Source organism: Thalassophryne amazonica, chromosome 1 (genome assembly GCF_902500255.1).
Source record: "Thalassophryne amazonica chromosome 1, fThaAma1.1, whole genome shotgun sequence".
Lineage (NCBI taxonomy): Eukaryota > Metazoa > Chordata > Actinopteri > Batrachoidiformes > Batrachoididae > Thalassophryne > Thalassophryne amazonica.
Window position 1 is genome coordinate 60,212,887 of NC_047103.1, and position 27,193 is coordinate 60,240,079.

The window sequence follows — 27,193 nt, forward strand, 5'->3', positions numbered from 1 at the left end:
CGAGCAAAAAGAGAGAAGCCAAGACAAATTATAAGTTACAAGACATATTTATTCCAGTTTTATTCATATTGTCTGATTAACAGTGGGACCACATACCAACATCAGTGCCTCAAAATACCATTGAAGCTTCCAGAAATTCATACAATTACTCATAATAGTTTTTGAAAGACTAACTGGCATATTTTGGGGTTAACTGGAGAACCCTGCTGCATTTAAGTGCTTACCTAAAAAAAACACTGCCTTTTTCTGTTTAAGTATACGCAAAAAAAAAAGAGAAAACAATTAAGCCAAGTCTTCCAGATCACAATTTTAGATCCCAAGACATGCTCCTCTTTATAGGAGGGACTCAGCAAAGACTAACGGTACCAGGATCAACTACAGAATTTCTTATACAAAGTTTGAAATCATACATCACTGAGTGAAGTTACCTTTCTGCAAGGGAACAAATTTGAAACTATACCCAACTTCAAGAAAATGTAAAAACACCAATAGGGCCCTTTTCGTGACGAAGTAGACAATCATCTATATTTTAGCAGTAGTGTAATGACATCTTACAATGATATAGTACTACAGAAATGAGATAAAAGTGGGGAAATGTTAGGAGTACATGTCTTCCTTCAAAAACAATCCTTTACGTATTTCAATACATGGGCTATGATGCAAGAGGGAGGGAGGTGGTGGCGTAATTGTTTGCATGTTGGACTGGAATGCCAGCGATCTGGGTTCACTTCACGATTGCAGCCAAGCACCCAACTGGCACCAACAGATGTGCATTTGGAGGAATGAGAGACCTGCTGTGGGCCCTTCTGGAAATGAGCTGCTGATAAAGTGCTTTTGTTGGCTATGCACGTTAAATAATGAACACCTTCATCATGCGACTGAGGAAAAATATTTGGTTTTAAAGAACAAGTCAATTTGGCACAATTTGTTTCAGTGGAATATGATGCAATCTGATACAATTCTTTGTTTAATGTAAGCATTTATTATCTGTAATCTATATTATAATAGCCAAGTGGCCTCTGTGTGCATGTCTGTGTTTGGCTTTGATCACACAGAAACTGGGGAGAGCTAACATCTGCAGTTTGCTATGCTTATATATTTTGGGTAAGGATGAATGCTGCAGAAACAGAAAGTTCATAGGACAAATACTTTTGGAGAAATTAGCTATTTTAGCTAACCAGTAAACAACAGATGTTGTGCTGCAATGCACCATGGGAGTTTGGGGTTTTAAATGTTAAAACGTGTGGTTCTTGTTAGTTTAACATTGTTGTTAGTTATGATTCATTGTGTTTTTGTAGTTCAATTGGTTTAGTCAGTTTAGTTACGTTTTATGTTGTTGTTACCATGAGTGAGTTAAGTGTCGTGTTGCCCTTACCATGATTGAAAAATGTATTGTCTTTGAAGTCTTCCGCCACTATCTCGGTTTCTGTCTATCTAAAAATAGAAGCACCTGCTTGCGGCAGAATGTGGAAAAGACAAAAAGCTCTCTGCGCATGCATGGGTGTGTGTGTGTAACTTCGTGGAGAGCTGACATTTGCTGTTTGGTATGCTTATGTATTTTGGGTCATAGATGAATGGCGCTAAAACAGAATGTTGATAGGACGAATATTTGCTACGGATATTACCTAACACTGAACAATGGATGTTACTAATTACATTCTGGACTGACATGCCATTCCAGCAGGTGGCTGTAAATCATCTTTATATTGGAAAGTGTGAGTGTTAGGGTTAGCATGTGTGTGCATGTGTAATTTCATTAATATATGGCTGACACAAGAAAGTGAAAACACTTACTTCCATTGTGGTCCATTTAAAAATCAAATGACAGAAGTAAAAATAAAATAATAATAATTATAATAATGATAATATTGTGTACATGACAACAAGAAGCTAAACAATTTATAAATACACTAAGACACTAAATTAACATTAACAAATTACGTAATTAACAGGAAATAACAGGGTTGAGTTCCTCTTCTAAAAATTGTTGAGGTCTAAGGTCTCACACGTCATTCAAACTCATTATACAAGCTTTGCTTCATTTATTACCACGCTTGAAAAATGTCAGCTACCTATTTTATAAACACTACCCAATCTAGAGCCTGTGGATCCCCACAGGCAACATGTTACTAAATTTGAATAAGCCAATAATAGCATTGATTACCATTAAATCCATATTTGATACAAGACCAGGGTTCTTATTCAGGGTTTTACTGCTGTGCTGCAGCATGCTGGTCCTACCTCTGTGCGCTTTTTGTTCACCACTGGGGGCAGCACCACATACAGTGGCAAAAAGCACAGTGTAGCAGATGTCCATAAGAAGTATTCAGCTGTTTGATGTTTGCTTATTTGATGTATGAGCACCTCAATTTTACAATTTTAAATTTTATTTTATTGATGATTCAAACCCATTGCTCAACACAAATGAGGCAGTGGTGTGTAGTACTGCAGCACTGCAAACGTAAAAATGTACATTTAAGAAGGCCTTTCTCGTTCTGAACATGCAAGAGTCTCGTGCTGACATATAAATGTTTACAAGAGTTGGACAACGGAGAAATCAAATCAAATCAAATCAATTTTATTTATATAGCGCCAAATCACAACAAACAGCTGCCCCAAGGCGCTTTATATTGTAAGGCAAGGCCATACAATAATTACGGAAAAACCCCAACGGTCAAAACGACCCCCTGTGAGCAAGCACTTGGCGACAGTGGGAAGGAAAAACTCCCTTTTAACAGGAAGAAACCTCCAGCAGAACAGGGCTCAGGGAGGGGCAGTCTTCTGCTGGGACTGGTTGGGGCTGAGGGAGAGAACCAGGAAAAAGACATGCTGTGGAAGAGAGCAGAGATCAATCACTAATGATTAAATGCAGAGTGGTGCATACAGAGCAAAAAGAGAAAGAAACACTCAGTGCATCATGGGACCCCCCCAGCAGTCTAAGTCTATAGCAGCATAACTAAGGGATGGTTCAGGGTCACCTGATCCAGCCCTAACTATAAGCTTTAGCAAAAAGGAAGGTTTTAAGCCTAATCTTAAAAGTAGAGAGGTGTCTGTCTCCCTGATCTGAATTGGGAGCTGGTTCCAGAGGAGAGGAGCCTGAAAGCTGAAGGCTCTGCCTCCCATTCTACTCTTACAAACCCTAGGAACTACAAGTAAGCCTGCAGTCTGACAGCGAAGCACTCTATTGGGGTGATATGGTACTATGAGGTCACTAAGATAAGATGGGACCTGATTATTCAAAACCTTATAAGTAAGAAGAAGAATTTTAAATTCTATTCTAGAATTAACAGGAAGCCAATGAAGAGAGGCCAATATGGGTGAGATATGCTCTCTCCTTCTAGTCCCTGTCAGTACTCTAGCTGCAGCATTTTGAATTAACTGAAGGCTTTTCAGGGAACTTTTAGGACAACCTGATAATAATGAATTACAATAGTCCAGCCTAGAGGAAATAAATGCATGAATTAGTTTTTCAGCATCACTCTGAGACAAGACCTTTCTAATTTTAGAGATATTGCGCAAATACAAAAAAGCAGTCCTACATATTTGTTTAATATGCGCATTGAATGACATATCCTGATAAAAAATGACTCCAAGATTTCTCACAGTATTACTAGAGGTCAGGGTAATGCCATCCAGAGTAAGGATCTGGTTAGACACCATGTTTCTAAGATTTGTGGGGCCAAGTACAATAACTTCAGTTTTATCTGAGTTTAAAAGCAGGAAATTAGAGGTCATCCATGTCTTTGTCTGTAAGACAATCCAATGCAGTTTAGCTAATTGGTGTGTGTCCTCTGGCTTCATGGATAGATAAAGCTGGGTATCATCTGCGTAACAATGACAATGTAAGCAATGCCGTCTAATAATACTGCCTAAGGGAAGCATGTATAAAGTGAATAAAATTGGTCCTAGCACAGAACCTTGTGGAACTCCATAATTAACTTTAGTCTGTGAAGAAGATTCCCCATTTACATGAACAAATTGTAATCTATTAGACAAATATGATTCAAACCACTGCAGCGCAGTGCCTTTAATACCTATGGCATGCTCTAATCTCTGTAATAAAATTTTATGGTCAACAGTATCAAAAGCAGCACTGAGGTCTAACAGAACAAGCACAGAGATGAGTCCACTGTCTGAGGCCATAAGAAAATCATTTGTAACCTTCACTAATGCTGTTTCTGTACTATGATGGATTCTAAAACGTGACTGAAATTCTTCAAATACACCATTCCTCTGCAGATGATCAGTTAGCTGTTTTACAACTACCCTTTCAAGAATTTTTGAGAGAAAAGGAAGGTTGGAGATTGGCCTATAATTAGCTAAGATAGCTGGGTCAAGTGATGGCTTTTTAAGTAATGGTTTAATTACTGCCACCTTAAAAGCCTGTGGTACATAGCCAACTAATAAAGATAGATTGTTCATATTTAAGATCGAAGCATTAATTAATGGTAGGGCTTCCTTGAGCAGCCAGGTAGGAATGGGGTCTAATAGACATGTTGATGGTTTGGAGGAAGTAACTAATGAAAATAACTCAGACAGAACAATCGGAGAGAAAGAGTCTAACCAAATACCGGCATCACTGAAAGCAGCCAAAGATAACGATATGTCTTTGGGATGGTTATGAGCATCCAAAGTTGTCTTCAATGAGGATGTAAAACTACTGACGAGATACTCTATCTCACTCACAGAGTTTAGGTAGCTACTCTGCACTGTGTTGGTATATGGCATTAGAGAACATAAAGAAGGAATCATATCCTTAAACCTAGTTACAGCGCTTTCTGAAAGACTTCTAGTGTAATGAAACTTATTCCCCACTGCTGGGTAGTCCATCAGAGTAAATGTAAATGTTATTAAGAAATGATCAGACAGAAGGGAGTTTTCAGGGAATACTGTTAAGTCTTCAATTTCCATACCATAAGTCAGAACAAGATCTAAGATATGATTAAAGTGGTGGGTGGACTCATTTACATTTTGAGCAAAGCCAATTGAGTCTAATAATAGATTAAATGCAGTGTTGAGGCTGTCATTCTCAGCATCTGTGTGGATGTTAAAATCGCCCACTATAATTATCTTATCTGAGCTAAGCACTAAGTCAGACAAAAGGTCTGAAAATTCACAGAGAAACTCACAGTAACGACCAGGTGGACGATAGATAATAACAAATAAAATTGGTTTTTGGGACTTCCAATTTGGATGGACAAGACTAAGAGTCAAGCTTTCAAATGAATTAAAGCACTATCTGGGTTTTGGATTAATTAATAAGCTGGAATGGAAGATTGCTGCTAATCCTCTGCCTCGGCCCGTGCTTCGAGCGTTCTGGCAGTTAGTGTGACTCGGGGGTGTTGACTCATTTAAACTAACATATTCATCCTGCTGTAACCAGGTTTCTGTAAGGCAGAATAAATCAATATGTTGATCAATTATTATATCATTTACTAACAGGGACTTAGAAGAGAGAGACCTAATGTTTAATAGACCACATTTAACTGTTTTAGTCTGTGGTGCAGTTGAAGGTGCTATATTATTTTTTCTTTTTGAATTTTTATGCTTAAATAGATTTTTGCTGGTTATTGGTGGTCTGGGAGCAGGCACCGTCTCTACAGGGATGGGGTAATGAGGGGATGGCAGGGGAAGAGAAGCTGCAGAGAGGTGTGTAAGACTACAACTCTGCTTCCTGGTCCCAACCCTGGATAGTCACGGTTTGGAGGATTTAAGAAAATTGGCCAGATTTCTAGAAATGAGAGCTGCTCCATCCAAAGTGGGATGGATGCCATCTCTCCTAACAAGACCAGGTTTTCCCCAGAAGCTTTGCCAATTATCTATGAAGCCCACCTCATTTTTTGGACACCACTCAGACAGCCAGCAATTCAAGGAGAACATGCGGCTAAACATGTCACTCCCGGTCCGATTGGGGAGGGGCCCAGAGAAAACTACAGAGTCCAACATTGTTTTTGCAAAGTTACACACCGATTCAATGTTAATTTTAGTGACCTCCGATTGGCGTAACCGGGTGTCATTACTGCCGACGTGAATTACAATCTTACCAAATTTACGCTTAGCCTTAGCCAGCAGTTTCAAATTTCCTTCAATGTCGCCTGCTCTGGCCCCCAGAAGACAATTGACTATGGTTGCTGGTGTCGCTAACTTCACATTTCTCAAAACAGAGTCGCCAATAACCAGAGTTTGATCCTCGGCGGGTGTGTCGCCGAGTGGGGAAAAACGGTTAGAAATGTGAACGGGTTGGTGGTGTAGACGGGGCTTCTGTTTAGGGCTACACTTCCTCCTCAGAGTCACCCAGTCGGCTTGCTTTCCCGGCTGCTCGAGATCTGCTGGAAGGGAACTAACGGCGGCTAGGCTACCTTGGTCTGCACCGACTACAGGGGCCTGGCTAGCTGTAGAATTTTCCACGGTGCGGAGCCAAGTCTCCAATTCGCCCAGCCTGGCCTCCAAAGCTACGAATAAGCTACACTTATTACAAGTACCATTACTGCTAAAGGAGGCCGAGGAATAACTAAACATTTCACACCCAGAGCAGAAAAGTGCGGGAGAGACAGGAGAAGCTGCCATGCTAAATCGGCTAAGAGCTAGTAGCTGCGCTAAGCTAGCGGATTCCTAAAAACACACAAAGTGAATAATGTGTAAATAATTTAGAGGTGATTCAGCAGACGGAGTTCTTTAGTTAAGGCACGTGAAGATTACACTGTGAAACAAATCGTTATGTAGATCAATCTAACTGCGCAGATTAAACAGCTAACAGATACAGCAAAACACCGCTGTGCTCCGGAACAGGAAGTGATACAATACTGCAGTGAGAGCCAACCACCAGTAGAGGTAAGCAAGAGCATCATAACAGCTTCACTCATCCATGACTTTAAAACTGGAACATCATTGATGTAGTCATATCGTGTACCTTAAAACTGATTTCCCATTCCTATCGGTTACATGCAAAGGAATTATATTATTTCAACTCAGCAAAATTAACTGTCAAGAGGAAAAACGTACTTGAGACGGTGCCAGAGAATGAGTTTGACACGGAAGCAGAGAATGAAGTTGAGGCCCCTCCAAATGGAGTCATAGCAGAAGAGGTGCCACCAAATGGTGCGAGTGTGTGGTTGAAGTTTGCAGCCCCTGAACCAGATGAGGATGAAGCAGTCTGGCTCTGCTGGAGCTGGGTGGGTTCTGGTCCATAGTGGCCTACATGAGGAGTAGCAGCAGCAGGGTCTGTTGCTGAGGAATTCTCTGGTCGATATTTCATGGCAGGGTCCTTGTCCTCTTTGCTCTTGATGCAGCCCATAGTCTCGCTCTGCTAGGACAGACACAACACAAACTCACCAGATGTAATGCCAGCAGATTCTAAAACTTAGTCACTACAAAGTCATTACAGCATTGCTGATACATAAATAATGTGAAGGACCGTCAGATGTACTGGATTAGAGACTGCAGCATGAGGCCTGTCCGCTCTTAAATATCAGAAATAAAAATTTAGAAGCATATCTTGCTTCTACAGATTATTTATCTGACAAAGATTTCTGTTTTTGTAGTTTTTTTCACATTTCACTGTGCACCACGACCAATCGGTTTTCTGTCACGTGCGCACAATTAAACTCGGCTCCAAGTGTCGTTCCACAGTTCCTGCTGAAGCTCCTCGGGATGCTCCTGCAGGTGTTCCACCTGCTATAAAAAAGGATGAGCGGGAGAACGAGTCTGAGCCAGAGGAACCAGAGCAGCGAGAGCAGACTCATGTGCAGCCAGACCTCTCTGCACCTCCTCCAGTCTGGCAGAGGAAGAAGCGTGCGCACAATTAAACCTTGCTGCACCACATTCAGTTTGATTGCTGACACCAAGTCAGCTAAAAGTCTAATTTCAGTGCTCTTCAGCACGCTTCTGCAGGTGTTCCACCTGCTGCATGTGCTGATGTTTGGGAAAATGCGTGAGACAAGAGCCGCATGAAGCCACACATCTGGTTCTGTCCTCCTCCTCCTCTCTGCACCACTCCATGGCACAGAGCCCAACTATGCATGCAGTCACAAAGTTCTTGTGAAAAACTGGAGCCATCTGAATTCGGTTGGATGAATATGGGTGTGTGTGTGGAGACAATTTACCTCGTTCACAACGTGACAGAACTTAACGATGCGCTGTTACGCGCAATGCGGAACACTATTCTTGACCGTGTGTAATGGTTCCTGATAATTCTCCAGCAACACGTGCCATTAATCATAATGTGTGGTAACAGGTTGCAGCAGTTCCTGAGGACACCTGACGCCTCTGCCCCAAATAATAACATTCATGACTTGTCGTCGTTATGTGTAAACGCAGCATTATAATTAAAATGATTCTTTATTTTTCTAGATATTGTTTAACCAGTGAGCCTCTCTGTATTGTTTGGCATATATACAAGGTCTGTCCATAAAGTATAGGTCCTTTTTATTTTTTTCAAAAACTATATGGATTTCATTCATATGTTTGTACGTCAGACATGCTTGAACCCTCGTGCGCATGCGTGAGTTTTTCCACACCTGTCGGTGACGTCATTCGCCTGTGAGCACGCCTTGGGAAGGACTGGTCCCGCCCCCTCGTCGGAATTCCTTTGTCTGAGAAGTTGTTGAGAGACTGGCGCTTTGTTTGATCAAAATTTTTTCAAATCTGTGAGGCACATCGAAGTGGACACGGTTCAAAAAATTCAGCTGGTTTTCGGTGAAAATTTTAACAGCTGATGAGAGATTTTGAAGCGATTCTGTCGCTTTAAGGACTTCCCACGGAACGGGACGTTGCGCAGCACTCCCAGGCGCCGTCGTCAGCCTGTTTCAAGCTGAAAACCTCCACATTTAAGCCTTTGTTGACCCGGGATGTCGTGAGAGAACAGAGAAGTTTCAGAAAAAGTCAGTTTCAGCATTTTATCTGGATATTCCACTGTTAAAGGAGATTTTTTTAATGAAAGACATGCGGGCGGATTTGCACGTCGGCTTGCAGCCACTGCGATGCGCCGCCACAGGAAACTGTGACTGTTTTCCTCCAGAGGAATGTCTTCAGGCCTTGGTGATTATTTGGCTCTTTCTTATCTCAACCCACAAAGACAATAAACTGTTTTTCATAGGACTGAAGCAGGCTCCACTCACTCTCCCCACCCCCTCCTACCCCCCATCACACACCCCCCACTCCGGCTTCTGCTCACATCACACCCCTTCCCTTCTGCGGGGGCAGCATGGTTTTAGCTGCTGCTGGTCCCTGTCTCCCCCCAAGCTGACGGTGGCATAACTCAGGGTTGCTGCGCGACCTTCACCCACTTGCCTCAATTCAGATAACGGACATCTTCAAATTTAGTGCACATAAACAATGTTAAATGTGTATGTGCTGTCTTTAATTCTGATGTGTGCCATTATTTAGGGTAAACAAGTAATAATTGTGGACTAATTGTTGTCTGAGTTAACTGGAGTGTAAACATAATTTCTCCATTGTGAGATCAATAAAGTATATCTCATCTCGTCTCATACATGGTAAGTGGAGTTGATTCCAAAAAGCTCTATTCTGGTCTCATCTGACCACATGACCTTCTCCCATGCCTCCTCTGGATCATCTAGATGGTCACTGGTGAACTTCAAATGAGCCTGGACATGTGCTGGCTTGAGCAGGGGGACCCTGCTGCCCTGTAGGATTTTAAACCATGACATCATCATGTGTTACTAATGTAATTTTTTGTGACTGTGGTCCCAGCTCTCTTCAGGTCATTGACCAGTTCCTCCTGTGTAGTTCTGAACTTTCTCAGAATCATCCTTACCCCACAAAGTGAGATCTTGCATGGAATCCCAGACTGAAGGAGATCCCAGCCTTGTGTAGGTCTACCATTTTGTCCCTGGTGTCCTTAGACAGCTCTTTGGTCTTGGCTATGGTGGACAAGTTGGACTGTGATTGATTGAATGTGCGAACAGGTGTCTTTTATACAGGTAACAAGTTCAAACAGGTGCAATTAATACAGGTAAAGAGTGCAGAATAAGAGGGCTTCTTAAAGAAAAATTATCAAGTCTGTGTGAGCCAGAATTCTTGTTGGTTGGTAGGGGTTCAAATACTTATTTGCAGAAGTAACATACAAATAAATTATTAAAAAATCATACATTGTGATTTCCAGATTTTTTTTTTTTTTTAGATTATGTCTCTCACAGTGGACGTGCACCTAAGATGAAAATTTCAGACCCCTCCATGATTTCTAAGTGGGAGAACTTGCAGGGTGTTCAAATACTTATTTTCTTCACTGTATAAAGCAAATAATGAATGTTTTTACATTCTTTCAATGGTACAAATATTTAATTCGGTGAAAGCTGGAACAAACCGTTCAACTCGGCTTCACCTCGTTGAACGGTTTGTTCCAGCTTTCACCTCATGAAATATTTGTACCACTGAACTCATAAACATTCATTATTTGTATACTGTATCACTAGGCAGTGCAATCCCCTCCAATGGAGGAAAGAAAAATTAATCTGAAACAAGTTTAAGATTTTTTATTCATTTTTTAAGGAATTCAAGTAAGTTCCTTCAGCCTCTCCCTTTGTTTCCCACTCGGGGTCCGCAGATCTGCATGTTGATTTCGCACCATGTCACCGACCTAACGGTCCTCCCTACATTCACTCCGCATAGGTCATTTCGAAGCATCACCAACAAATCACTGATTATCACCTTGTTTCTGCTTAAAACTGCACTCCAGTCATCATCTATCTCGGCGACAGATATCTGAAGCTTTTCTACAACAATCATTGTCATATATATTCAGCATTATTTCATAATAAAATACGAAGGAGTGTAACAGCAGCACGTGCTGCTGCGCCTTCATCATTTTGGCATGTCAGCAGCGATTCACCGATTATCGCCTCTTTTCTGTTTAGAACAGCCTTGTTCTACTCAAAACTGACTTTAGAATGATGAATGGTGTAGAGAGCCAGACTCAGACGTGCTGCTGTCGCGCTCCCCGTCTTTGATTATGAAATAATGCTGAGTTTATGTGGAAATGATTATTGTGCAAAAGCTTCAGATATCTGTCGCTGAGACAGTTGACGACTAGAGTGCAGTTTTAAGCAGAAACAAGGTGATAATCGGTGAATTGCTGCTGACACTCCAAAATGACACATATGAAGTTAATGCAGGGGTGGGGGGGACTGATTTTTTTTTTTAGAGGGGACCATTCGGTCTGCAACACTGCCACCAGCTTTACACCAGATTTCCTTCCTGACGCAACTCCAAATTAAATTTAAAAATTTGTTTTCAATCAAGTACCATAACCCAGTGTCAGTCTGTGTGGGCTTATGACCCAGTAAATTGACAGACCATTTATTCTTTCCTTGCGGGTGGTGAGCCCCACTTGGAGGGAGCACCATGTTGCTTCTTCAGGATCACAATAACAAATAAAATGATGTTGAGCACAAAAAAGCATTTTATTTTCAGACAATGCACAGGTCCTTCTGCTCTGACTGTTCAAAATAAAACTCTAAAACATAAATACTGCTGACCAGCAGGGACTTGCAACAAAACAGTTTTATGTGGTGGCAGCTGAAGTACTGAATCATTAGTTCCCATATTAACAGATGCCATCATGAATTGTTAAACTTTACAAAGAGCTGAGATAAAACAGATTATACTATGTCAACAGAGAGAGAATGAGCGAGACAGAGAGAATGTTGGAAGTGGGTAAAACCTCACAGTGCCAGTTCTAGCAGCTTGATCTACCAGAAGGATTATGAGGATGGAGGATTTATCTTAAGAGGATAATACAACAAAACATGGAGTGACCATGACAGATTCCTTCGTATCAGAGACTTTTTCAATCAATACTTGTCTAAAAAAAAAATGAAAATACTGAGTTCTGTTCCAGAGCAGATGGGGATTTCTGTTGGAGGGCAGTTCAAATATCATAACAGTGAATATATGAAGCAGAATATTCTTTCCCTCAGCTTCAGTTCATGTAATCATCTGTGGCTAAGTTCACATCACAAGCTGGGGTGGCCCAGATCCGGACCTCATTTCTCAAAGACATCTTAATGGATAAATTAATGGGTTTTTGTTTTCTTCTTTTTATTTATGTCCCTTGTTTGTGCCACATGATTTGATGAAAAAGCCACACTGAGATTATTGTGGGAAATAGTACAACTGCGATTTACGGTAAATGTGTAGTCTTGTAAACACTACCATGGTCAGTGGTACAAGATTAAAATCGCCTCATCCATTCAACACAGCTACCTTGATCAAGAATGAAAGTGCAATACTACACACCTGAAGACTGGTTGAAAATTTCCATGTGATCATTTCTACCGAATAAGAGTCCAGTGAGAGAAAGAATGACGTCCGGTTCCTCTGGTGTGTATTCATGCTTTTGAAGCATTTTACCCTGAAACACAGTGTTTGTATCTAAAAATAACAAGTTCATACAGTATTGGCAGCTCAGAATGATAAAAAAGGCAAAGTTTGCACCACGTCCAGTTAGAGAGAAAACTGACCCACCTTTCGTCAAAAAAGTGACAGCTGCCAATCAAAATCGGCCACGTCACTAAGCCCCGCCCCCTCTATGACGTCATAGCCAATCAGAATTGATGACGTCACTATGTCCCGCCCCTAAGCCCCTCCCCTAGTCCCGCCTCCAAGCCCCGCCCCTTATGACGTCACAGCCAATCACTCGATGACGTCATTATGCCCCGCCCCTAAGACACGCCCCTAGTCCCGCCTCTGAGCCCCCGCCCCTTATGACGTCACATCCAATCAGAGTCGATGACGTCAGTATGTCCCGCCCCTAAGCCCCGCCCCCGGCTCCTCCCCTAGTTCCGCCCCTGGCTCCTCCCCTAGCCCCACCCCCAAGCTCCTCCCCTAACCCCGGCCAAGCACCGCCTCCAAGCCATACCTCCCCTCCCACCCAGGGTCTAATATTTTAATGTCATTTTATTTCATGAATTAAAGAATGATTAAAAATACCTAGATCTTTTTAATGTATTAAAGAATTAACTAATTCTGAAATAATTAAACATAAATCACTGTCTATTATTTAATGCCCCTTTAATATCTTTAATTCTTAAATTATTACGTTTCCTTTTCTGTTTTTTAATTCGTAAATTAAAGAAGGGGAACAAATAGCCGTCTCTCTCGGCTGTAAGTCTTTGCAGCAAGACGGTCAAATACCCACGCATAGAGCCGCTCGCGGAAACATGACCCCACGGCTGTAAAACCTGTTGCAGACGCTGTGTCTGTGTGAGTGCGTGTGTGTGTGCGTGTGTGTGTGTGTGTGTGTGGGTGTGTGTGTGTGTGTGGCGGGACACCCGCTGAGCGGAGATGCTGCCCCGAGGTGATGAACCCGAAGAACAATAAACAATGCTCCTTATCACTCACGCCAGATGATGTTTTCTTTTAAGATATTAGCCGATCGATCATGGGGCGCGGGACACCCGCTGAGCGGAGATGCTGCCCCGAGCCCGAACAATAAACAATGCTCCTTATCACTTACGTCCCTGGGAACGAGTCAGCGAGCATTTCCACTACGACCGGTGAAGAGTGAAGATGCCTGGACCCCCAGCTATGGGTATAAAATAGAATAAATTTGCGGAAAAAATCCTGGAAAACCATGTTGTTTAATTAAGTTTTCTTGTCTTCGAGCAGAGTGCGAAAACCGCATCAGCTTTCAGGGTAAGTGATTTAAGTAATCTGTTTTGATAGAAATGAGTGTTTTTAAATGATGCACGCCGTCTGAAACTGTCTTTTTTTTTTTTTTTTTTAGACAAAACCACGCAGACGGTCCAGAGCGCGTTCGGACCCGTCCTCGGTAATATATTTGAAATAGTACAGAATATCCGCTTGCGAGGGTGATGCTTTGTATTCATTTATTTATGTTAATTCTAGAAATCAAGTCAGAGCCCCCTGAAGAAGTTCGAAGGCTGGAAGCCCCGACTTCACCACGCAGATGTAAGTACAGCGATCGAGATTAAATCACGATTAAAACTCTGGAATAACCCGATTTTTTCTGTCACAGCCCATGGAGAAGCGGGTCAGTGGGAGAGACCCGTAAAACGATCCGCGGATGTACACGGTAAGGAGTCGGAGTTTATGTATTTATTTATTTTAAATATTTAATAACTAACGATTTTCTCTTTTTTCAGCACGCGGTGGAGGGAGACCGTCTATTTTCCACCGAGACGCAAGGCTCGAAGATATTCTGAGCTGGGATTAACCTCGTCACGCAACTTTCTTGAAAATGTGTAGTCTGTTTTTATTTTTTTATTTTTTCTCTTATTCCGATGGAACGGGAGAATTCATTTTGAAGAGGTATATTAACTGAATTTCTTGAGGTAGATTCTTCCTGCTACAGATTTTAAAAGATGGAAGGAGAGAATTCACATCGGGAAAATAACTTCGGACGTGTATTGGATTTAAACGCTTCAATAATCGACTCAGCAGGGAGCGCTCCTGGAGCAGATGGCCCATTACCCGAGGCGTTAAATTCGCCGCCTCAAAATAACATCGAGTCCGGAGAGAGACTTTTAAGTCGTGTTCGTTTAACACCGTTAAATGAGGCTCTTAACAATTTAGCGGCTGAACGAGAATCGGAAGAAATTAACCCCTACATCATTTCTGCGATTAACGCTATAAATTCGACGGTCCAGTCTGATACTGAAGAGCCCCCTGACCCCCCGCACACCTCACCTCCAGACGAGTCCGGTCCCGCGGCGTTGAACCAGGTACGTCTGACTCCGTTAAATAACGCCGTAAACCTCCTCGCGTGTGAAGTTAATCCTCACGTCCAATCCGCGGTGGATGAATTAAATCAAACGCCTAACGACACTCGCGCTTTTTCACCTTTAAGAAGTCCCTCCCCGCGCAATGCGCGCGGAGAAGAGATTTTAAACAGAGCTCGTTTAACCCCGATAAACGCGGCGATCTCTGTTTTGATGGAAGACGGGGATGATGCACGACCGGGACCCAGCCGACACTCTCCCATGACGGGCGGTGGGGCTGCTAACGTCATCAGGAGACCTGCTTTTAACAATATCGAAATCAGGCTGCTTCTCAATTTCCAGCGCGCCGACGAAATTCCCGACTACGCGGAATTTTACCGTAACGTCGTTGGGGCTCTTCATAACTCGGTCGAAAAGGCTTTAACACACGCCAGGGCCGGGGACTTTATCCAAATGGAGATTCGTGGGGACTCAGTCTACAACGAGGCCGCTTTGATCAGCTCATATAACGACGCTGGCGATGTAACGGGCTTCCAAAATCTGTTAGAACGATTGATACAATCAAATTCCAACGTTTTAGCCGACGAGTCTCTGGAATTAGTGGTTCAAGTCATCCGCAACCAGAACGGCGCGGGGAAGCGCAGAATAGATGACCTCCTCCATCACGAGGTTCTGAGGAAAAAATCCAAATGCCTTAATATCGTGTATAATCCTGACAACAGTTTATGTTTCGCGATAAACCTCGTTCAGTTATTGAATCCTCATCTGAGTACGCACGAGGCGGAGCAGCGCGGGCTGGCGTTACAAAATAGCGTCGGATTAACGGAAGCTACGCCGGTATCTTTAGAGCAGGTGGGAAAATTTGAAAACGCTCTGGGTTGTAAAATTGTGGTGTTTTTCAGAGCCGAAGGGGAGAGAAAGCTGACAAAATTCCAGACAGGAATACCGGCGCAGCAGAAAACTCTTTTCGTTTTTCTGTTTAATAATCATTTTTACGGAATCATCGATTTAAAGAGATTTTTGGGAGTGAAATATGTATGTAAGTTTTGCTTTGAGGGGTACAATAACCACGCCTCCCATAATTGTCCGTCATATTGTAAAATTTGTGAATCCACGCAGTGTTATGAGAAAAATAACCCTGTATTCTGCAGCGAATGTAACAAGGAGTGTCGCTCTCCCACCTGTTACAGCCTGCATAAACAGCCGAAGTATCGTCCTTCCGCCGGTAAGTTCGTTAATGTGTGTGATAACAGAAAAAAATGCCCTCGATGTAAACGTGAGTATTACATAGCGTTTTCTAAAAACAGCGCTCCGCACGTGTGTAAGCAGAAGAGGTGTCATATATGCGGCGAGGCTCTCCAGGAGCCGAGCGAGGGTCACCTCTGCTATATGACGCCGGTCAAAGCTGAAGAGACGCATTCAGAGAAATATGTTTTTTATGATTTTGAAACGTATGTCGATAATAACGGGGAACACGTACCGTTTTACGTCAGCGCTGTAACAAAGACGGGTGATTTTTGGAGCGCATGGGGGACAGACTGCGTAGCCCGCTTCTTTAAACATTTTAGAACGAGAAAATTCAAAGAATACGTGTTCATCGCTCACAACTCAAAAGGTTTTGACGGCTATTTGCTTCTAAAGTATTTAGTCCAGCAGGGCGTAACCCCCACTGTGATTATGACCGGGAGTAAACTATTACTCATGACAGACGCCGCCTTTAAACAGAAATATATAGATTCGTTATCTTTCCTTACAATGCGCTTATCTCAGATGCCTAAAGCCCTGGGGATCCGGCTGAAAGACGAAATCATCCGCAAAGGTTACTTTCCGCACCTGTTCAGTTCAGAAAAAAATCTGAACTATGTCGGTCCGTACCCTGACTCAGCGGCTTACGGGGTCGCAAATATGTCAGAGGGAGAAAGAGAGGAATTTAACGCGTGGTACGTGCGGAAAAAAAAACGCAATTTTCGATTTTAAAGCCGAGGCCGTTATGTATTGTGATAACGATACAAAAATCTTGGCTGCAGCCTGCTCCAAATTTATGTCTGAATTCATCGCTGAAACACTCGTGGATCCTTTTACCTGCGTTACAATCGCCTCGGCGTGTATGAAAGTCTTCCAAACTAACTTTCTTGCTCCAAAAACGCTGGCGATCCCCTCCGCCGACAATTATAGAACGAGGCATAAAAAATATTCGGACGTGGCCGTGCAATGGTTAGAATGGGTTGCTGAGACGCAAAACATTATCATCGATCATGCTCTAAACAGGGGCGAGAAAAAAATAGGAGGTTATTATGTTGATGGGTATGCTCAGATTGACGGCCGGATAAAAGTGTGGGAGTTTCTCGGATGTTTTTACCACGGGTGTGCAAGGTGTTTTACACAGCATGAAATAAACCCTCTCACAAACACCTCATTTGGAGAGCTCCACGCAGCGTGTCAGAAAAAAATAGCCTTTCTGCGGGTATGCCGGGCGTCACCCTCAACGTAATTTGGGAGCATCAATGGCTTGAAATGAGGCTGAGGGATGAGAGCGTTCGGTGTTTCCTCGCCCGCAGGGGGTTACCGCCGCCCCTCGAACCTCGCGACGCTTTATACGGCGGTCGGACTTGCGCGGCCCGTCTGAGGTACACGGCTGAGCAAGATGAGACGGTCTATTACGTCGACGTGACCTCGCTGTATCCTTACGTTAACGTAAATTTCACATATCCCACGGGGCATCCGGAAATTATCGAGAGAAATTTCCGAGACCCCAGGACTTATTTCGGGCTCATCAAAGCCATCGTGTACCCGCCCCAGGGGCTAAAATTCCCCGTCCTCCCACACAGAACTCCTCACGGTAAACTGGTGTTTACTCTGTGTCGCACCTGCGCTGATGAAAATAATCAAGCTGCAGCTTGCACACACAGTCAGCAGCAGAGAGCTCTGTCTGGGACTTGGACGACCCCGGAATTCCACAAAGCTCTGGATACAGGCTATGCTGTAGCTAAGATTTTTGAAGTCTGGCATTTTGAGGAAAAAAGTGATAAAATCTTTGAGGGGTACATAAACACCTTCTTAAAACACAAGCAGGAAGCCTCTGGTTTCCCTCCCGAATTTGATAAAGACTCCGAGAGCAGAGAAAAATACATCACGGACTACTGGCTGAATCAGAAGATTCGTTTAGACCCAGAAAAAATCAGTCACAATCCGGCAAATCGACAGATGGCTAAGATCTGCCTCAACTCCTTCTGGGGGAAATTCGCCCAGAGGGCAAATCTGACGCAGACCGCGCTCGTTAAAAATGCTGACGATCTGTTCAGGTATCTGTTTTCTGAAGAGTACGAGGTCACATATCTAACATTCCTCAGCAGTCAGGCGGCTATGGTTCAATGGAGGTACGGCCCGCGGCACGTCAGCCGACCGGGTAAAACCGTCAATATTTTCATCGCGGCGTTTACAACGGCGTACGCGCGTTTGACCTTGTACGGTTTTATGGAGGCTGTGACAAATCCTGACAGGATTCTGTATTATGATACCGATAGCCTGATTTACGTTTGTAGGCGGGGTGAAACCCCGCTGCCTACCGGTAATTATCTGGGGCAGCTCACCGACGAGTTGAACGGCGACGTCATCACAGAGTTTGCAGCGGCGGGACCTAAAAGTTACGCATATAAAACCGCACGAGGTAAAACGGTCATGCGTGTGAAGGGGATCACTCAAACCCACGAAAGCTGTCAGAAAATAAACTTTGACAGCGTCAAAGATCTGGTCGAGGGTTATATAAAAGATCCCGCCCTCGCTGCATCTATCATAACGCCGCAGCAGGGAATTAAACGTCATAAAAGCAGTTTCAGTTTGACAAACGTGTCATTTCAAAAATCCTTCAGGGTGGTGTATGACAAGCGGCGTCTTTTAAAGGACGGGGAAACCGAACCGTTCGGATTTTGAAACATGTCTCACTCTGGAAATACGGTGGAGATTGACCCCAGACTTCAGCTCCCATTCTCCTGTCTCATCGTTGGACCGAGTGGTTCGGGAAAGACTGTGTTTGTGAAAACATTGCTGGAAAATTGTAGCCACGCTATGAGATATGTGCCTGACAGGAACGCCGGTTAACACAAGCCGTGACAATATTTAAACTCATGCAGAGGCCCTGCTAGCTGGTTACAGGAGGTATTGCAGCTTTTCTTAAGGCAATAACGATATCTTTTCACAAAATCAGAAACCAAATCATCGTTCGCGATAGTATTTTCGGAGTATAAAGACACCACGTCCCGGTACGACTTCCCACTGGCTCTGTTATACAGATAATACACGCAGTGTTGTCCGCATACGTCGGATAACTCGTGCTGAAGCTGCTTGTTGTGATACAGAATGTTTTTAACATCTGGGAGATTCTCCAGATATTGCAGGATGCTTTTAGGGTAGTAATCAAAGTCAGGGCTGAGGCCGAACGAGTCAAAAAATGTGGCTCGACCATTTTTTTCAACGGTGAGCGCTAACCAGTGTTCTCCCGGTAAATGTCTAGGGTGGGTGTTTACAATGAAATATACGGGAGGGCCCGGCTTGATCCGGAATAACTCGTCAGACGCAAAAACACCGGCAAACAGGTCTCCTATTAAGCCCCTCATAACAGCGTCCAATTCCAGGGTGTTCATCAGTAAAAATCCACAAGGACCTGTCGCTTGGAATTAATCTCCAGGAGAGAATCATAACACGCGTACACTATCAGCGTGGTGGTATGCGGAGTCGCGACTCTGAATCTCATTTCAAGTCGCAGGGTGCCTGTGGAGACGGGGCTCAGAGCGCCGCTGTCCTCCTCCGGGTTTAAATTGAAGACGTACAGCGCGTAGCCGCGCGCAAAATCCTCCCGGTCTATACAGAGAGGCTGGTCTTTGAGGTGTCGTCCGGTCGCGGTGTAGAGATTGTAAAACTCCCTGACAGAGAGTTCGTTGTTAAATTCAGGCTGGAAAGCTTTAGCCGGCAGCTGTCTCCCGTTTTGACTGAGTGCGAGGTACTCCAGGTCATAGTGTGCAAATTCAAACGGGGACAGATCTCTTCTCCCACTGAATGCATTGTGATTCACCATACCCAGAACCACATATTTGGGCATGGTTCCTAAAAACAGGTTCTCCTGGTTGCATATCCTGGAATGGCTGGGGATCACGTAAGTCTTAACGTTGATTCGTGATAACGGGTACACGGCGTTCCCTTTCATGAGAGCCGCGGAGTGGCCCAATCTCACTGCAGGGGATACGGTGACTTTCTTAACGAATAGGGACGCGCCCAGAATTTTCAGCTTGAAAGTGGAGGCCGCCAGCCCCATCAGGCAGAAAGCATCGCTGGCTCGAATTAATTTAACTCTTAGATCAATGTTATTCAGAAGAAGCCTCTCGCAGAAAAATATGTCCGCGTGCAGCGGACCCTGAACTTGAAATTCACGCGATTCGGCGCTAAAGCGCGCTCTGCTCACGAGGCCTTTATTCGGGCCCGCGTCATCCACAGCGGTCGAATTGTGCTGACCCGGGGTGTCCTTGTAAAACAAACCGCCCGTGAACTGCGATTTCAATGAAGCGGGGGAAAAGTTCAGCAGCGTCTCAATCATTGCCCTGTACGGGTGCGTCGCGCTGGACTGTGAAATCAGCCGGTCACCCAGAGTCACGTCGACTTGTGAGAAAATCGTATTGATAAAGCAGCATATTATTGAGGTCTAAATACCTCTCACCGTCTCCGGGGATAAAAAACTCGATAGGGCCCATGTCCGTCAGGGCTGATAACGGGCTGACTTCAACGTATTGGCTTTGCTCGATGGACAGCTGGGTCCCGGGGACGGCGAATAAATCCAATTCGCTCATGGTGCATTCGGGGGAATTATTTCGCAAAAGAGACATTGTTTAAGAGAAAATATCCCCGGACAACCTCCTCTTCTTATGCTTCCTTCGAACTGTTCTGCTTTTTCCGGGGGTCTTTCGCTTTTTAACCGTTTTGACCCGTTTCCCCGGGGGGCGTTTCCGGGGCCTTCTTGAGAGCACCATGATCCCGGACCCCCGCTGCTGCTCGGGCTCCTGACTCCGTCCGGCCCTCTCAACAACGCGGCTCACTACGTCGGAAGCGATGCTTCGGGCTGCGTTTTTCAGGTGAGGTTTGGCGATCGTGTATCCTTGTTTAATCAGCGGCGACACAAATTTGAACAGTTTCGAAAATATGTTCCCGAGCCCGCGCCCGTACATAACAGGAGCGCCGTGGAAGCCGTGAAGGCCGTTCCCGACTTGATTTTCATAGTAAGGCACAAATCTATAAATGTCGACTTTGTGCGCTGCCCCAGCCATTTTTTTTTTTATCCCGCCGGTTTAAAATGTAATGTCACAACCACTTTACCGTATCTGAAATCCACCGTTTGATCTTGATCGCTTTTGATTTCGATGCGTATTGTCTATATATGTCTTTTGGAGACCGGGATGTAATAAGCGGGGTTGAATTTCTTTGTAATTATTTCCCCGAAACGACCTCCAATTTCGAACGCTCGGAGGAGAGGAGCAAAAGCGTCACCCACCGCCTGAGGCTGTACAACGTCTGTATAACAGAACAGGTGATACATCCCTGCTTTTATATCGGGGTAGCGGGGACAGCTCGTGACCCCGGGTCCGCATCTCAACCATTGATTAGGGTGCATCCCCAGCATGTACGCCGTCGGGGCTTCAAAATATACCTGGCTGGTACCGTCTCCTTCCCACAGAAACTTTTTCTGGATATCGTCATATTTTAAAGTCAGATTCGGATCTATAGTCTTCAAACGAGGGTTTATCAGCCCTGCAATAACCTCAAAGTTATCATAATATCCCGTGTCAAAATATCGCGAGTGAACGGCGAGTTTGTTCTTGCCCGTAATTTTCATCACCTGGAACGTACAGGAAGGCTTTTCCGGGATATTTAACCAGGTGTGCGGATAACAAATTTCCGTCAGCGCCACATCCCAGTCACCCTCTAGATCCAGGTGTCGAGCCAAGTCCACCTGGTAGCATGAAATTGTGTTGTCCGGGAATACTTTTAGGCTGGCGTTTGAAGGCAGAGTCATATAAAATCCGTGTTTCAGATCCCGATCCATTTCTCATATGTCGGTTGAAGATGGAAGTTCTCATATTTATACGGCCATCAGCTGGTCCGCGGGAACCCAGGAGTTAAATTTCTCGGGCCAATTTTTCCATCTGACAAATACAAATTTCTTTCCCTTGGTAAAACGTTCACGAATAATTTCTTGAACCTGATACGGTCTGTCTTTTGCTATTTTAACCTTCTGCAATTCCGGTTCATAGAATGAGCCTTCAATGATCTCACCGTCATAATCTTTCAATTTATAAACGGGCGGCGTACGTTGTATACATTCTGACACCGTGAACATTTCATCCGTAAAACTTTGTTCATATTTTTTATCAAAAACTCCCCTGAGCTTGGAGACCCTGACTATATCTCCGACCTTATATTTACACTTCACAGGCCTCCTGCGTAGGGTGGATGCCCCATACAAATTTTGAAACACTTGATCGACATTTCGATCATTAACCTCATTCGGCCTCATCTTAATGCTTTTATGATAACTCTCGTTATAAGCCGTGAGTAAAGACGGTAGGACGTCGATGTATCTTCTCGTGTTTTTAGCAGTAAAATATCTCCACATTCTCGTCTTTAGCGTGCGATTAAACCTCTCGACAACCGAGGCTTTCAGATCACTTGCGGTGGCAAAATGTAGAATCCGGTGTTTTTTCATTAAATCCTTGAACGGTTTGTTAAAAAACTCTTTCCCGGCATCAGTCTGCATCTTCAGAGGCACCCCGCTCTGCTTTAAGAGTGAGGCAAAGGCCTGTGAGACTTCGCGCCCTTGCTTTGACTTCAGAGGTCTGGCATACGCTTTTTTTGAGAAGATATCGATAACGGTCAGCAGGTACTTGTACCCGTCGTTAAAATCTGATAACCCCTGCATGTCGCATAAATCCGCCTGAAATTGGTTAAGCGGGTTTGTGACAAATACTCTATTTCTTGGAAAATGCGTCCTGGCAGGTTTGTGTAATGTGTATGCATCTTCCCCCGACAGGAAATCTCTGATATGCTTCATACGAATTTTAGAGCTGTGTTGATCATGCAGAGCCCTGCGTAAACGCTCCGGCCCTCCAAAACTCCCCGGATTTACCGGACTATAATATACATCCTTCATTAAACCCTCATCACCCATCTTTTAAGACGGATCTCTTCAGAATGATGAACCGGATAGTCCTTTTGCATTTTTATATGTTTTAGCGACCATAAATATTAGTCTTTTGTTTTAAATTGAACTCTGATTCAGCACCGCGGAGAGCGCTCACAGAGCAGCCTCGAGCTTTTAATAAGACCGTGTTAAAACCCCTCATTAATTCATACGAGCACCTTTTTTCCACCAAAACCTCGTTTGTATGACTCTGTCTTGCAATATGAAGCGCCTTGAGGCAACTGTTTTGTTGTGGTTTTGGCACTATATAAATTTGATTTGTAAAACATTTCACCCTTTTTCAACAATATTATAGGAAAGAACACAGGCCGTATAAGGTTTAGAATATATGCTTTATTACATTCATTAAAGTCACACACAGAGAAAAAAGCAATTGTTCATGTTTATTAAACACAACATGCGTGAAGGAAAAAAGTATACGTTTTAAATAGGAGCTCTTGGAAACGTTAAATTGAACTCTGATTCAGCACTGCGGAGAGCGCTCACAGAGCAGCCTCGAGCTTTTAATGAGACCGTGTTAAAACCCCTCATTAATTCATACGAGCACCTTTTTTCCACCAAAACCTCGTTTGTATGACTCTGTCTTGCAATATGAAAAACATTTCACCCTTTTTCAACAATATTATAGGAAAGAACACAGGCCGTATAAGGTTTAGAATATGTGCTTTATTACATTCATTAAAGTCACACACAGAGAAAAAAGCAATTGTTCATGTTTATTAAACACAGCATACGTGAAGGAAAAAAGCATACGTTCACGTACAAAACTGGAAAACTCTCAGTAATACATCTCCCCCGCATTTACGGTTTATTTCAGTATTCAGCTGTAAAAGTGTAGGAACAATCTCCCCTCTGGACACCCCCATCTGTTTCACCCGGCACGCTATCACATCCACAAACAGAGTGTATAATGTAAGCAGATGCATCGTATTACACCGTGTAAAATCGTCATTTTCAGTAATACGTTGTACAGAGATTTTTCAGATGAATGGAGAGCCGCGCTGTAGATATGATCTGTCCAGACTCCGGGCCCGGGGCGACGTCTGATAACGTCGAAGACCCTCTCCGTAACGCATGAAGGCGGGGCGTCTGGGATCTCCAGCCTGCGAATGACTACCCGCTCCAGCTTATACGAGAGTCCACGTATAATATAAACTTCCCGCAAGCTTTGAAAGAGAATCATCACACAATTACCCATGACTGTAAAACAATATAATGATATTTAAAAAAACAAAAAACAAACAAAAAAAAGCAGGTTTTTCTTCAGTCGTCTGGGTTATAGACGGCTACCATCCCCTCCAGGTCGAGATCTGCGTCTTCACCGAAACATGTGTACAGTTCGTTGATCTTTGCTTCAAAATTATCAGTGTATTTCAGCTCAGTGAGGATGTTTTCTACCACCCCCTGAACCCTCGCAGCCGATGGGTTGAGGAAGCGCTGGGCTAGGAGCTTTACCACAGCCGGGATGAAGGTCGGTCTCCAGAGTCTCACCATTAATCTCTCAAAATGTCCGGTAAAGAAATATTCATTTAACGGGTCCAGGCACTCGTGCTGGCGCTGGCTGGGGTGATCGATCTCACACCCGTAACAGAGTTTTTGTCTGTAACTTTTGATCACAGCCAAAAGTAAGTGTGCCACGCCGACTTTCACCGTTTTCAGGAATTCCTCTGACAGGAACCCGTCAGGCCGGTCAGATGCGAAAGATGTGGCGTATTTCTCAGCCGGCTCGAGGTCTTGTACCTCCCGCGGACTCGCGGCCTCCGTGACAGCGGGAAGAGACCCCACGCCTCCCGGGCTGGAAAGCGCGTGAGAAGGATGGATCTCGCCCCAGACCGCCTCGAGCTGAACTCCCCACGGGCTCTCGTACCCACCGCGGGTCCGTGAAGCCTGGCTCAGAGAGGGCTGGTCTCTTCCACAGTCGAGCGCGCAGTCACAAGCGATGTCGTCGGCCGCTGCAATGGGAGAGGTTGAGGAGCTCATGCTGGTTCGTCGTCCGATGCTTGAATGAGATGTGGTCCCCTGGTTTTTATAGAAATCCCCGTGCATGCGGGGAGGAGCTACGTCAGAGTTTTTTTTATTTTTTTTATTTTATTTTTTTATTTATTTTTTTTAAGTAAAAAGAGGGGCCAAGTTTTTTCGGACTTCGATAACGTCCCTCCAGGCCAGGCACCTTGTAAAGAGGCCCGTAATCCTGTCGTTGCAGGTGTTGAACATCTCATGCCAGCTCTCAGCCGCAGCTGTGACGCTTCTGACGTGGCCGCTGGCACTAACCCGCTCCAACTTAATTTCACCCTCAGAGACAGTGTCAGGAGGTCCACGCTGGAATATCACCCTATAGCGAGGCCCCTGGGCGCTGAGCCAGGTGAGTTGGAAGCGTGTTTTCTTCTTTTCCGGCGTCCGATCTCCTGGAGGTTCAGGGTTGACCGTGTCGCGAATCATCGAGCCCGCCGCCGCGGAGAAGACACCCCAATCGGCGGAAGTAAGCGCCACCCGTGGGGTTCCTCGAGTGGCAGTCTCACCCTCGGCCAGAGTGAAGAAACTTACTTGGGCATAATACGGGTCGAACGTGTAAGTTAAACGTTCGTGCCCCTCCAGGCTGTACGTCAGATCTTCCTCCGGTATCGGCTGGCTCAGACGGCTGACGTACATTCTCGCTTTTTTTGGGGCAAGCGAGCCTTCTGTTGTCATGGTGATGTTAACCGGGGTCTCGCAGATGTAGCGGAGGATCGGAGTTCGTCTCGCCATGGTGAATGCTGTATGTCACTCTATCGTCGAAAGGGGATTTTTAAACCCTTCTTCGTCCGCGGGGCGTAATTCCTTACCTTTTGCTCTAAAAACACCGTTTGGCGTAAGTGATAAGGAGCATTGTTTATTGTTCGGGCTCGGGGCAGCATCTCCGCTCAGCGGGTGTCCCGCGCCCCATGATCGATCGGCTAATATCTTAAAAGAAAACATCATCTGGCGTGAGTGATAAGGAGCATTGTTTATTGTTCTTCGGGTTCATCACCTCGGGGCAGCATCTCCGCTCAGCGGGTGTCCCGCCACACACACACACACACACCCACACACACACACACACACACGCACACACACACGCACTCACACAGACACAGCGTCTGCAACAGGTTTTACAGCCGTGGGGTCATGTTTCCGCGAGCGGCTCTATGCGTGGGTATTTGACCGTCTTGCTGCAAAGACTTACAGCCGAGAGAGACGGCTATTTGTTCCCCTTCTTTAATTTACGAATTAAAAAACAGAAAAGGAAACGTAATAATTTAAGAATTAAAGATATTAAAGGGGCATTAAATAATAGACAGTGATTTATGTTTAATTATTTCAGAATTAGTTAATTCTTTAATACATTAAAAAGATCTAGGTATTTTTAATCATTCTTTAATTCATGAAATAAAATGACATTAAAATATTAGACCCTGGGTGGGAGGGGAGGTATGGCTTGGAGGCGGTGCTTGGCCGGGGTTAGGGGAGGAGCTTGGGGGTGGGGCTAGGGGAGGAGCCAGGGGCGGAACTAGGGGAGGAGCCGGGGGCGGGGCTTAGGGGCGGGACATACTGACGTCATCGACTCTGATTGGATGTGACGTCATAAGGGGCGGGGGCTCGGAGGCGGGACTAGGGGCGTGGCTTAGGGGCGGGGCATAATGACGTCATCGAGTATGATTGGCTGTGACGTCATAAGGGGCGGGGCTTGGAGGCGGGACTAGGGGAGGGGCTTAGGGGCGGGACATAGTGACGTCATCAATTCTGATTGGCTATGACGTCATAGAGGGGGCGGGGCTTAGTGACGTGGCCGATTTTGATTGGCAGCTGTCACTTTTTTGACGAAAGGTGGGTCAGTTTTCTCTCTCCAGTTCTATGGCTCAACAGACATAGCGCTTTTATGGCATGTCCATATGGGATTTTATTTTTCCTGACAGGCTGAGAGGTTGCAGAGAAATGCTTAATCCCAGCGCCTCATCTCAGCTCTTTCTTAAAGGAACGAGCGCACCTTGTGGGATTTGTTTCTATAACAATGAACAGCTAACGATTAAATGAAAATGTACATCCATAACAAAACTCACTATCCATAGGACTGCAGCATCTGTCCAATCTGCTGTCACAGATGTGTTTTCTGTCCCTATTGCGATTGAGTTTTTTGTGACAAATCAGCTGTTTCTAGACAGTCAATGTCCAGTTAATGGTCTCGTTTGGTGAAGCTGAGAGGATTTCCAACTTAAAAATGCTCAGAGAAGCAACA

General features: G+C 44.5%; 1 protein-coding gene across 2 annotated transcripts in view; it reads right to left on the reverse strand.

Annotated features, from left to right (window-relative positions):
* LOC117510929 (tyrosine-protein kinase yes-like) overlaps positions 1-27,193 on the reverse strand; it is a 141,140-nt gene that overhangs the window by 57,580 nt on the left and 56,367 nt on the right. Inside the window, exon 2 of one of the 2 annotated variants that reach the window (XM_034170855.1) lies at positions 7,003-7,303. In XM_034170855.1, the coding sequence (XP_034026746.1) occupies positions 7,003-7,294 (292 nt within the window). In that variant the 5' untranslated portion in view covers positions 7,295-7,303. Of the gene's footprint in view, positions 1-7,002; positions 7,307-27,193 lie in introns of both variants that reach the window. The other variant, XM_034170861.1, reaches the window with a different exon arrangement.